At 42.9% G+C, this 13,643-nt stretch overlaps 1 protein-coding gene across 2 annotated transcripts in view; it reads left to right on the forward strand.

Annotated features, from left to right (window-relative positions):
- Window positions 1–10,156, forward strand: part of LOC117362699 (P2Y purinoceptor 8-like) — a 63,039-nt gene extending 52,883 nt beyond the window's left edge. The window contains exons 2-4 of one of the 2 annotated variants that reach the window (XM_033949518.1): window positions 42–124; window positions 2,015–2,138; window positions 8,068–10,156. In XM_033949518.1, coding sequence (XP_033805409.1) covers window positions 8,113–9,189 — 1,077 coding nt within the window. In that variant the 5' untranslated portion in view covers window positions 42–124; window positions 2,015–2,138; window positions 8,068–8,112 and the 3' untranslated portion in view covers window positions 9,190–10,156. Of the gene's footprint in view, window positions 1–41; window positions 125–1,658; window positions 1,826–2,014; window positions 2,139–8,067 lie in introns of those variants that run through there. The other variant, XM_033949517.1, reaches the window with a different exon arrangement.
- The last annotated feature ends 3,487 nt before the right edge of the window (window positions 10,157–13,643 follow it).

The following is a 13,643-nucleotide window of genomic DNA, read 5'->3' on the forward strand; positions in this document are numbered from 1 at the left end:
ATGTTTTTTTTTTTTCTCCTGCTTCATTTGTATCTTTTCAGGTCTCGTGATTAAACTTTGTTCACTGGCTACAGATTCGGCTCTGCCAGTCATGCTGTGTGAAGATCCATTTTACTGCTTTCAGGTTTGAACCTCATATGTTATTTTATTTAGTAAAGCAGAGTGCACGGTTCCTATGCAATATCCTGATGTATTTTACATTTCTGTGTGATAGTTTACTCTTCTGAGGGGGATAAAGTAATGGGGCACCTAAAAAATGTGAATAGTGTGCCTATTATATACTAATTGTATAAAAGCAAAATGTGCACAACCCCTCCCCCGCCAACACACTCAAACCAAATTTTAAATGCTTAATGAATGTTTTTAATGGGGGGGAGGGGGAGAGGCACTATTTTCTTCTTGTTCCTTCTGGCTTACAGCTCATTTAGAGCCATGGCTGTCATCTGGTGCTCTGAATCTTTATCCATAACCACCGGGGATTCTTCTGTGATTTTATAGCTCTCCTGAATTATTTTAATCTAGCCTTTGTAGTGAAGGTTTGTTTTTTTTTAAGAAGAGAGAAGGGTCAGTGCACCATGACCTCTTTTGGAAGCCTGCCATCATAGCCCTAAATTCAGCCACTAGATGTCACTGCTGCATAATGACTGGTACTTCCTCCCGCAAAGGTCATGAACGTTGACTCTGCAGCAGGAGTGTCAAAGTCCCTCCTCAAGGGCCGCAATCCAGTTGGGTTTTCAGGATTTCCCCAATGAATATGCATGAGATCTATTTACATGCACTGCTTTCATTGTATGCTAATAGATCTCATGCATATTCATTGGGGAAATCCTGTAAACCTGACTGGATTGTGGCCCTCGAGGAGGGTACTTTGACACTCCTGCTCTGCAGCCTTCTAAGCTCTATATGGCCTAGGGCAGGGCTGTCCAAGGCCAGTCGTCGAGAACTACTGACAGACCAGGTTTTCAGGATATCCACAATGAATATACATGAGAGAGATTTGCCTGCACTGCCTTCTTGGTATGCAAAGCTCTCTCTCTCATGCATATTCATTGTGGATATGCTGAAAACCTGGCCTGCTAGTAGATCTCGAGGACCAGACTTGGGTAGCCCTGGCCTAGGGAGCAGAGGATGATCAGCGAACTAAACCTAGGTCCTTCGTATAGCAGTGCACAGTACAACCACCAAATTGTTAGAGAGCTAATAACTTGTTTTCGTTGTGTAAGCCTTGGGTACCTCAGTGTCTAGCCACAGGGTTTTAAAGCGGGCAGGGACAGACATCACACTTACCATGCTGGGCCAGGTGCAATCACAGGCACTCCAAACAAGAAACAACTGTACAGTCAGGCTTAGGGTTACCATATAGCTCCAGAAAAAGGAGGAAGGATTGAGACATCCGGGTTTTACATCCATTGCTTTAAATCAGGGATAGGGAACTCCGGTCCTCGAGAGCCGTATTTCAGTCGGGTTTTCAGGATTTCCCCAATGAATATGCATTGAAAGCAGTGCATGCAAATAGATCTCATGCATATTCATTGGGGAAATCCTGAAAACCCGACTGGAATACGGCTCTCGAGGACCGGAGTTCCCTACCCCTGCTTTAAATGGAAGTAAAACCCTGATGTCTCAATCTATCTTCTTTATTTTTGTTGAAAGCAATGGACGTAAAACCCAGATGTCTCAATCCGTCCTCTTTTTTCTGGAGCCATATGGTAACACTACAGGCCTGTTAAAAGTATTTTCCTGATGAGTTCTTGTGTCTCAGATTCAAATGCAACAAGTGATCTTTAAATACCATCCAGTCTAGAACTTCAGAAAAGGAAATCAGGTCAGAGCCTATTGAATTCTTGTGTCCCTCAATGTGTATTCCTTTTTGTTCTGACATCCACTCAGCTATAGCTAGTGGAAGCTACCCTCTGGGCTCCAGTAGGCTTGCAGGCCCTTTGCCCTGGTTAATTAGTTAGTTTACACTTTGCCAGCTTCCTGCTTTCCAACGACAATCTTCTCTTCCTTGTAGCTCTTTGAACCATGGATTCAGGACTCATTATAAGACAAATCTGACTCTAAAGATTCTCCTGATAGGACCCTCTGCCTCCAGCCCTGACTTCTATGGACCATAGGATCTACTCCTCAGAGCTCAGGTACTGCTGTTGACCATTCTGCAGAATTGGTAAAGGTGAAAAGAAACCCTCCTCCCTAAACCCAACCCTGAGTTTTATTAGCTTCAGACTGTTCCCATGGAACCTCCCTTTAGGGCAGGAATCTCAAAATCCCTCCTTGAGAGCCGCAATCCAGTCGGGTTTTCAAGATTTCCCCAATGAATATGCATTGAAAGCAGTGCATGCACATAGATCTCATGCATACTCATTGGGGAAATCCTGAAAACCCGACTGGATTGCGGCCCTCAAGGAGGGACTTTGAAACCACTGCTTAGGGCGTGTCATCAAAACTATGGGCTCCTTTTACAAAGCTGCGATAGCATTTTTAGCACATACAGAATTTAAGCCCGCGCTAGGCGGCTAGAACTAACGCCAGCTCAATGCTGGCGTTAGCATCTAGCGCGCGCGGCAATTTAGCATGACAGCTTTGTAAAAGAAGCCCTATGTGCTTCCCATTCCCAATTTGGGGTGTGCAGCCCCCCCCCCCCCCAATTTTTATTTTGTATCATTTCCTGTATCATTTAAAGGTTTAATTTTTTTGTATTTTATATCAGAAATATAGTGTGCACTCTTTCTTAACAAAGCGCTTACTCTTCGGAACGAGTAGTTTATGGTTTATTTCATTTGATATACCGCCTTTTGCGGAGACTTAGAGGGGACATGATAGAGACTTACAAGATTGTGAAGGGCATGGAGAAAGCGGAGAGGGACAGATTCTTCAAACTTTCAAAAACCTCAAGAACGACATTCAGAAAAATTAAGAGGGGACAGATTCAGAACCAATGCTAGGAAGTTCTTCTTCACCCAACGGGTAGTGGACACCTGGAACGCGCTTCCAGAGGGTGTGATAGGGCAGAGTACGCTATTGGGGTTCAAGAAGAGATTAGATGATTTTCTGAAGGAAAAGGGGATTGAAGGGTATAGATAGAGAATGACTATACAGGTCCTGGACCTGATGGGCCGCCGCGTGAGCAGACTGCTGGGCACAATGGACCTCTGGTCTGACCCAGCAGAGGCACTGCTTATGTTCTTATATTCACACACCGGAGCAGTTTACAATATACATTAAACGGACATTAAAACGAAAAGTACCTCGTCATTTAAAATAAGAGAGATAAAAATAATATAAAATAGATGCGGTCATCCACTTCAAAGCCCATGACTTCAACAACTGTTGAAGAGCTTGATCTAAGAGGTGGGGTTTAAATGCCGATTTAAATTTTAGAAGCGAAGGTTCTCATGGAGTGTCAATGGCAAAGTATTCCAAAGAAGGGGAGTGGCACAAAAAGAGGCCGAATACCAAGTATATTCCAAATTTAGTGTCCAAGGCACATGAATTTGTAAACAGCCATCATGCAATGATTTGGGTGCCATTGATGTGGTATAAAATGAAAGAAGGAAGCGTTCTGTGTTCCAAAACAAGTAGTTTAAATTGAATACTAGATGTTATTGGTAACCATTAAAAGAGGACATACATGATCATAGGGTTACTATATGGCTCCAGAAAAAAAGAGAACAAACAGCACAGTGGGCCTCCAGATAAGGATGATTATTGAGAGCGTCTATACTGCTACTAATGACTGGGGAGTCAATTCAGAGCGGTTTACATGAGCCTCCGCAAAGACGCTACACTACATGAGCTTCTGTAAAGGTGTTATAATACATGAGTTTTTGTAGAGATGTTACCATAAGGAGTTGTGAGGTATTACAATGCATGGGCTCTATACTGAGAGACACAGAGCTCTGTGGTGGTGTTACAGAGTTATTAATACCGGCATAGTTATGCCAATAATCCATCGTCCTACTTATATGCACGTTTATACCAAATCAGTTGTCCTATGTACGTAATACTAGGTTTACAATTGGAGCTAAATACACTACACACTTTTTTTTTTTACACATATCTCTTAAGAAGTTTGGCCATTTCAACTAAATATAATTTATTTACGTTCATCCCTGAAAGTTCTAGTTTCCTTTCTCGGTCAACTTCATAGTTTCAGTTGAAGTAGTAGAAAAGGATAGTCTTTATTTCTTTCTTTAATTTTCCAGTGTTCTTTCTAATCAGTGTTTTATTGAGAAAAGACCTGACATGGCCCGTGTTTGGGCGTGTTCGCCTGCGTCAGGGGTCTATTAGGTCTGTACAATCAATGCTGATGTGTCACAAAAAAAAAACACCTTTCAAATGGCAGCTCAAAATGCAATCACAAGTTCTCCCAAACCAGATGTACAGCGCGGTGTGGCAAGATGGCGGATTGAGGTTGCAGACGCTCCGAGGTTGAGATCTGCTGAACCGATTTTCCTCTTACTTAACTCCATGCCTCATCCAAAACGCAAGGGAAATGTGAAGGCGAATCCGCTGCTGACGCCTTCACAAACTTCATCCCCAGTTCAGCAATCCCTGGACCGGTATGCAGTTAAACTTTTCAGCAAAATGCTGGTTGGTGCTCCTGTTAGCGGTTTGGAGGAAGGAGCCTCCACCGCTTTGGCACTTGACACATCGCTGTCTCCACTGATGATTCTTCCACCACCATGCCTGGCTGAGGAACGGGATGAGACGGTACTCTCGGGCCTACGGAAGACATAGAGCTCGAGAGCTTTGATGGCGGAGTCTCACCCAAAGAGCCAAATATTCATCAGAAGAGCTCCAGTGAATACCCGGCCGATGGAAAACACGGAGGTGATCCTCGACGCCATCTGGAAGGTGATTCAAAAGCTAAATGATTCAGTTACTAAATCAACCCAAGATACTACACTTCTTGTGAATAAGTTGAAAATTCTAATAAGCAAGAAAATTTGAAACATTTCACACAAGTAGATAAAGATATTAAAAACTTGAAGGAATCAACTCCAGCCCTCATGAAGGATAATAATGTTATACACCAAAAAATTGAATGAATTGAAAACTTTAACTGAAGGTTAAATTTAAGAATCTTGAATTTTCCAAAAATGACTGCGATGATTCCAGTAGATTTACGTATTTTAAAAATACCTGGTAGAAATTTTGAATTTCTCAGCAGTGAATATTCCCCCTTTAAATAAAGTTTTCTACCTACCACTTTCCTCAAAAAAAAAGTTCAGCTTCAAGAAAATCGAGATGTAATTCAAGATTTGTCAGCTATATTGGAAGAGTCTTTTACAGAAATCTCAGAAAGATCTACACTGTTGGTGTTGTTTGCGTTTGAAAATGATTTGAACTTGGTCATGAAACAATTTTTTCGTAAATTGCAATCATTATTCTACGGACAAAAGATCTGGATATAACCAGATGTTACGAAAACCATGCAAGATAAAAGGAAGTTGTTTCTAGTTATGAGGGAGGAGACTAGATCCCTGGGAGCTTCTTTTCTGTTGGTATACCCATGCAAATGTGTGGCGAAGTACCTTGGGTTAAAATACCCCAACAGTTGAAAGCCTTCATAGATATGAAAAAGATCACGAGGAAAGGAGAGTCAACTAAAGAATGATCAGATATTCGCTTAATTGTTCTCTATCATTAGCCTTTCCTTTAAATATTTCCTTTTGTCTTCTCCTTTTGAGACAATAATTACATGACCCCTGTTTTGTGGTCTAAGGAGGATTCCCATATATATATTTTCTAATTTTTTCATATTGTTGAAAATGTGGAAAAATTTCCCTTTATTTGTTTCTTCCGTGTTTCTGTATCAAGAGTGAATCTTGTTAATATACAGTGTTCCCCCGCTCATTTGCGGTTCGTGAATCGCGGACTCGCTCATTCGCGGTCTGCTCCGACTGCCTCTTTCTGTAGTAAAGTCGGGCTACACCAGGGGTAGGCAATTCCGGTCCTCAAGAGCCGAAGCCAATAAATATGCATGAGATAGATTTGCATCTCAAGGAGGCAGTGTATGCAAATCCATCTCATACATATTCATTGTGGATATCCTGAAAACCTGACCTGGCGCCGGCTCTCGAGGACCAGAATTGGCTATCCCTGGGCTACACCAATCAGGATCTGCATGTCAAAGCAGCTCCTGATTGGTGTAGCTCTACTTTACTACAGGAAGAGGCAATTGGAGCAGACTGTGAGTGATTTCTTCACCCGCCAGCACTCCAGCTGCCCTCTCCTGCCTCCCCTGCCTTTTGACAGGCGAAAAACCGCATTTGCGGTTTTTCAAAATTCACAGGGGATCCTGGAACGGAACCGCCGTGAATTTCGGGGGACTACTGTATGTTTAAAATGATAAATTAAAAAATAAAAAAAACCAAGTTCTCCCGAACCAAAGCTGATGGGGAAAGCCGCGCCAAAAAACGTGACACATCAGCATTGATTGTAGAGACCTAACAGAGTCCTGATGCAGGCAAACACGTGTCAAGTCTTTTCTCAATAAAACGTTGATCAACATTATCTGGAGGCCCACTGTGCTGTTTGGTTTTCTTTGTCATGTGCTTTCTTTTCCTCTTCATTTTGAAATTTGGAAAAAGGGGGACAGGACAGATTAAGACATCATATATTACCTCACTATAGTAGGTCTTTGATTAGGAGTCTGTTTTGGTTTATTTTTGTGCACATCCAGGAAAGGTTGGGGGTGGGGGCTATTTCTGTCCTAATTTGACTTTTGAGTATGTCCACCTGGGGTGGGAGGAGGGTGGGAGGATATTTTTAATCTGAATAGGGTAAGGTTATTGGGATAGTCTATGTTTCTGTATTTTATTGAATAATCATTGGGTGGGGGGGAGATAATGGTTCATTATGCATATTTTTAAGTTGAATGTGCTTTTATTAACTTATTATATGATATATATTTGTGTGTTGCACTTTTGAAGTTTAGAAAATCAATAAAGAATTTTTTTTAAAAAAAGACATCTGGGTTTTACTTCCACTGAAAGCAATGGAAGTAAAACCCAGATGTCTCAATCAGTCCTCCTTATTCCGGAGCCATATGGTCACCCTATATGATCATATCTTTTTGCACGGGATATCATTTTCACTGCAGTATTTTGCACGGATTGAAGACACTGTTTTCGAAGAGGGCACTATCTTTTGGAAACAGTATGCATTCCTTTCTGATAGCGTTTTCACATTGTCGGAAAAGAGTGCATCCTCTTTGCGAAAAGCGCTTTCTCTTTTGGAAGGTTGGGGATTTCAAAAAACAACATGAAAAGACGTGCTGTTTCAAATGAATGGAGATCCCTATTACCAAGGCTTTTTTTTTTTTCAGCCGGTGTGGGGGTGCAGAGTACAGCACCTTTTTTCCTTCCTTCCAAAGATATCCTTATTTTTGTAATCTATCATTCAGTTCGCATGCTGACAATGGTTGGAAGATTTACTAGCATGCTGAGAGATTTGCATCAGTGAGTTGTTTTTTCAAAGACCCTCTCCTCTTCCTTCTTTTTAAGAACGTATGAAGTCCTATCTTAAGTTTATGGCGTTCTTTTTCTTACTTAACTATATATTTTAATATAAACTGCCTAAATCCATGTTAGCCTAGCGGTATATCAAGTTTTTAAATAAACTAAATTAATCACTCCAATACATCTCTCATTTAACATCGCCCAGCTTGGGGGGTTTGTTTGTTTTTCTCATCCCCCTTGATGCACTAGCCAGCCTAAAACCTGTAACCCTGACTGGACCACCAGGGATTTAGGTAGGCCTGAGAGCCAAATAGGAAGTGGAGGGAGCAGGTCGTCGGGAAGATAGGGGTTGTTTGCTTTTAACAGATGGGTGGAGGAGGGATGTGGGAAGGGGGCAAGAAAATGTCCCCCCCATGATGACAGGGGCAGGGAGGAACTCCCCAAACAAATAGAACATTTCCTTAAATGACACGGGAAACAGCATGAAACAAAAATGTTTTGACTGTCCATCCCTACTTCTTAGCGCTAAAGATTCAGGCATATATTGGGTATTTTTTTGTCACAACCTTATTAATATTCCCTTTTTATTTTTACTTCCTAGATTTAAAGCCACCTGTGGTTACTGTCGCAGCCAGCCTCCTGCAATATGATGTCTTCCAATATATCTCAGCTTGATAATGAAACGCTGGAGATGCTTCAGAACAAAGCCATTTCCACCACTCTGCCGATAGTGTATTCACTGTTTGTAGTCATCAACATCCCCTGCAATTTAGTGTCATTTTACGTGCTGTGCTTTCGTACCAAACCCAAAACACCCTCTGTCATCTTCATGATTAACCTCAGTTTCACCGACATCGCAGTCGGTTCGTTTCTCCCGTTTCAAATCGCCTACCACACCAACAACAACCACTGGATCTTTGGGAGTTTTCTTTGCAATCTGCTCACAGTGTTGTTCTATGCTAATATGTACTCTTCCATACTCACAATGACTTTTATCAGTGTAGAGCGCTACATAGGGGTAGTCCATCCTATGACATCAACCAAGTGGAGGAAAAACAGATACGCAATTGCAGCCTGTATGTGTATGTGGGCCGTCTTGTTGCTTGCCCTTTACCCACTGGAGAGCACAGACTTAACCTTTGAGGTGAAAGCTCTAGGGATTATAACCTGCTTTGACGTCCTCAAGTGGAGCATGCTTCCGAACATTGCATCATGGGCGATTTTTCTTCTCACCTTGTTTGTTGTTCTCTTCTTTATTCCATTCATCATCACGGTAGCATGCTACATTGGCATTATTCGGAAACTGATCCAGACTTCCAGCAGGTACGGCAACGGGCAGAAGAGAAGGTCAATGTACCTGGCCGCTATAGTTCTCATTGTCTTTGTCACTTGCTTTGCTCCCAATAATTTTGTCCTTCTTGTGCACACAGTTAGCCGTCTCTTTTATGACAAGAGCTACTATCATATATACAAGCTCACTCTCGCCCTCAGTTGCCTAAGCAGCTGCCTGGATCCATTCATCTATTATTTTGCTTCCAAGGAATTTTGCCAAAATTTCAAGAGGCTAGTTCGAAAGTCATCTAGTGAAGCCACAGAAACAAGAAGGGACAGCTTTTTCTCTGCCCGTTCTATGTCAGGTAGGTCGACATTCTCCAGTGGACATGGGGAAGGCTTAGAAGGAGGAAAAAAGCCTATCTTCCATCGACAAGAAAGTATTTTGTAATATACGGCTGAGGTGCAAACAGCAGTGACAGTCTTCAGGATGGAAAAGAACGTTTACCGTGGAGCGAGCACAGCCTCGACGTACAAGCCGTGAAAGAATTTGAACGACTTCTTTAAAATGATCAGAGATCACTTCTCCTCTACAACTGTGTTGGATGATATCCCCTGAAGAAATGCTGTGATCATGTTATTAAAATCCAAAGTCAATGTGAAAAAATAAAAAAAGAATTGTGGCTAAGGAACAAATGGGGAACAGTAAAGCCCTGCAAGAGAGAGAGAGAGAGAAAATCAAATTATGCATCTAGTTGGGGAAAAATTAACAGTATGAAATGGTCAGCACAAAGTACAAAGAGGGAAAATATCAAGTGTAAAAAATTATATGACTTTTTTTTTTTTTGCAAAGGAGTACAGTGTGCAAATGCAAGACCATAAATGCAATCAGTATAGGAGTATTGGACAAAAAACATCACAGAACCTCGTGTTTAGCAGGAAATGTTACAGGCTGATTTCAAAGTGGTGGTTTTCTCATGACTTATTTGAATAAGACCAAATAGTTATTGCGCGTTCGTACATTTGACATAACATTGGGGCCCCTCAGAGATCTGGATAAAAGAAAACTGTCATCTCCGAACTGTGCAATATTTCAGAAGTATCACGTAGCCAAGCGGTGTAGCACGCAGAGCAAGCTATATCGCGTAAAAACATTTTCTCCCCGATTCCGTATAGATCGCCCAAAGCTGGGCTCCGGGCCCAGATGAGCGTGTAAACTATTTAGTCAACCGGGGCATTAACAAACTATTTATTGGTGTTGAGCGACACTAATTTGGGTTCACGCGCACATTTCTGTAAATGCTGTTCTATCGTTGATGGTGTATGTAATGTTTGATGTAATGTTACAGTTCTGTATATAAGTTTGTAACCCGACCTGGGTAAGGGCGGGATATAAATGAATAAACAAACAAAAACGCCGCATGCCTAAAATGTCTTGCATGTGGCCCGTAAGGGGGAGTGGCCATGGACAGGGCTTGGGTGGGTCAGCAGCATTCTCAACATTTAGATGCAGTGTTATAGAATGCTGGGGTTAGGCACCCAAGGCCCCCTATGTTCTTTATCTGCCTTCGTTTTTCTGTGCTTCAGTATGACAGAATGGAGGGGTCCGTTTTTGTATGGCTGGAACCCCCTTCCCAATTGCTGTTAAGGTACATGATATAGGGATCTGCCTAGATGGATCCTTGTCCATGACAAGCCCGATTCCCTTAGCAGTCAAAAAGATTTTGAATAATTGCAGTCACTCAGGCAGTTACAACATCTGTTTCCTCAGGATGGCCTGATGACACTGGCTTTTGCTTTGGCAGTCTCCCCTTCCAGCCGCTGTAATGTCGAGTTGTCAGAAAAGAGCTCGACTAGACGTCAAGGTGTTCAAAACACAGCTGCAAAACTTCTAGCCAGTGATGGCTGCAGAGATCATATTACCCCTATTTCCCAACTGAGGATTGGTGTCAGAGATAAGACCAATGTCCTCTGTTCCATCCTACCCCCTCAGGTCTTCACAAGAAGCCTTTGGGCCAGATTCATTAAGGGCATGGATCGGATCCGTTAGGGATCCGATCCGTGTTCGGGGGGCTGATTCATGAATCTCCCTCCTGCAAATGAGGGCGATCAGAATCACGCCCCCAACTGAGCGTCCGGATCGCTCTATAGCGATCCTGACGCATGCGCAGACCATCTGTAGATGGTCTGCGTATGCACTGGTCCTCTGTGCCCAGCAGAGCAGGAAACTTTTTTTTTTTTACTTGTGGCAAACCTGTGGTTTTAACCCACTGTAAGCCCGCAGGTTAAAATCACAGGCTTGCACTCCGGGAAAGGGCAGGAGAGATTCGGGGCTGAGAGCAGGAGATTGGGGCTGGCAACAGATTGAGGCTGAGAGCAGAGAAGCAGGGCAGAAAGCAGGGCTATAGAAGGCAGGGCAGTCGGAAAGGACCTGAGCGACTGGTCCTCAGCAGTTGCTTATTTTGGATTGGTCAGACCAGTCGGTGTCCCCTTTTTTTTCTTGTTAGTGAATCGCATCCTGCCTACGTTTGAATGCCGTTCCCCCTCATTTGCATGCACAGATCAGAGGATGATCGGAACAGAGGTTAGTGAATCGGGTCGGAGGGAAATCGGGTCACAAAGGGGTCGCAAACTGATCGGTTTGCTTAGTGAATCTAGCCCTTGGTTATTAATCCCTGTGCCAGCTCAAACAAAATTAGTAAAATTAACAAATAGAGCCTTTTCAGTAATAGCTTTGCGTTTGTGGCAGATAAAGACTCAAATGGTCCATCCAGTCTGCCCAACCTGATTCAATTTAAATTTTTTTAAAAATTTTTTTTCTTCTTTGCTATTTCTGGGCAAGAATCCAAAGCTCTACCCGGTACTGTGCTTGGGTTCCACCTACTGAAATCTCTGTCAAAACCTACTCCAGCCCATCTACACCTTCCCACTCCATTGAAGCCCTCTCCAGCCCATCTTCCCTCAAACGGCCATATACAGACCATGCAAGTCTGCCCAGTACTGGCCTTAGTTCAATATTTAATATTATTTTCTGATTCTAGATCCTCTGTGTTTATCCCATGCTTCTTAGAACTCCATCTCCGTTTTCTTCTCCAACACCTCTCTCAGGAGCGCATTCCAGGCATCCACCACCCTCTCCGTAAAGTAGAATTTCCTAACATTGCTCTTGAATCTACCACCCCTCAACCTCAAATTATGTCCTCTGGTTTTACCATTTTCCTTTCTCTGGAAAAGATTATGTTCTACGTTAATATCCTTCAAGTATTTGAACGTCTGAATCATATCTCCCCTGTCTCTCCTTTCCTCTAGACTTATACAGAGACTGGAAGCCCTGAATATGTATATCCTAGAGGAAAGGAGAGACAGGGGAGATACGATTCAGACGTTCAAATACTTGAAGGGTATTAACGTAGAATAAAATCTTTTCCAAAGAAAGGAAAATGGTAAAACATAATTTGAGGTTGAGGGTGGTAGATTCAAAGGCAATGTTAGGAAGTTCTACTTTACGGAGAGGGTGGTGGATGCCTGGAATGCGCTCCCGAGAGAGGTGGTGGAGAGGAAAACTGTGACTGAGTGTCTTTGCAAGAAACCTTAAAACCCCTTTCCAAATGCTTAGACAGATCTTTGAAATTTTAAGTTAATGGTTGTTTCTTAGACCAAAAATACAGCCTTCTGTTTAATAGTAGCTTAATTTTGTTGATTCTTAGTTAAAACATCTATTAATTTGACACACATATCCCTTTTAAAAAACCGCGCAAGAGGTTTTTAGCACCAGCCGGCGCACCGAATGATTTGTGCTGCTCCGATGCTCATAGGAACTCAGTGACCATCAGAGCAGCGCAGAGCATTCAGCATTCTGGCCGGCGCTAAAAACCGTTTGCGCGGTTTTGTATAAAGGGGGGTTAGTTTCCTTTTTTGATGCGTTGGGGGAGGACTTTCACTAAGCTGCAGTAAGCTCTAATGCATGATACCGCAGGTTAAAATGCACTACCACAGCGTCCGCGGTAGATTTTGCACATGTTGGGGGGCAGAGAGTGGGCGCAGTAAGGGCTCACGCGCTAATGGTGAAATTAGCATGTGGCCATTACGGAAAAAAACAGGAAAATCTGTCTTTTAATGGCAACACTTAAAATGGCCTCAGCCCAAAGGCTACACCCGCACTGGGGGCTACCGCAGGCCACTCTTTAGCTTTGTTTGGTAAAAAGGCCCCTTTGCATAAGATATTGTTTATTTGATTATTTATTTCTGTTTATATGACTTTGCTATCAAGAAAACGTGAACGACATATTCAATAAATGAAAACAAATAGCCTGTCAAGAAAGCGTAATTCTGTAACAAGGCGCCTCTAAAAATTTAGGGGGGCCTTCAAAAAAAATAGGCGTTACGCATGTTAGGCGTGGGCGTGGCTACGTGTTAGGCGCCTCCTTACAGAATCGCTGCTCTTAAGTGTGCTTAAGCGCTCGCACGGGCGCCTAACTTTAAGTTGTGCCTAGAGTCGGCCTATTTCCTGGGCGCCTCCACAATAGGTGCCGCTCAGCGTGATTCACTAAACAGCACCCAATTCTGCTCGAATCGCGCTGAACGGTGCCTATATCAGCGCCTAACTTTCTGGCGCTTATAAGCACATAAGCATTGCCTCTGCTGAGTCAGACCATAGGTCCATCACGCCCAGCAGTCCGCTCCCGCGGTGGCCCCCCAGGTCAATGACCTGTAGTGATCTATTTCTCTACTACTCTATTAATTTACAGCCTTCTGTACTGTATAGTAACCCTCTAATTGTACCCATGGATCCCCTTTTCCTTCATGAACTCGTCCAATCCCCTTTTGAACCCCAAAGTCGTACTCTGCTCTACCACCTCCTCTGGAAGCGTATTCCAGGCGTTCACCACCCTCTGCGTGAAGAAG

The sequence above is a fragment of the Geotrypetes seraphini genome, chromosome 6 (genome assembly GCF_902459505.1).
Source record: "Geotrypetes seraphini chromosome 6, aGeoSer1.1, whole genome shotgun sequence".
NCBI lineage: Eukaryota > Metazoa > Chordata > Amphibia > Gymnophiona > Dermophiidae > Geotrypetes > Geotrypetes seraphini.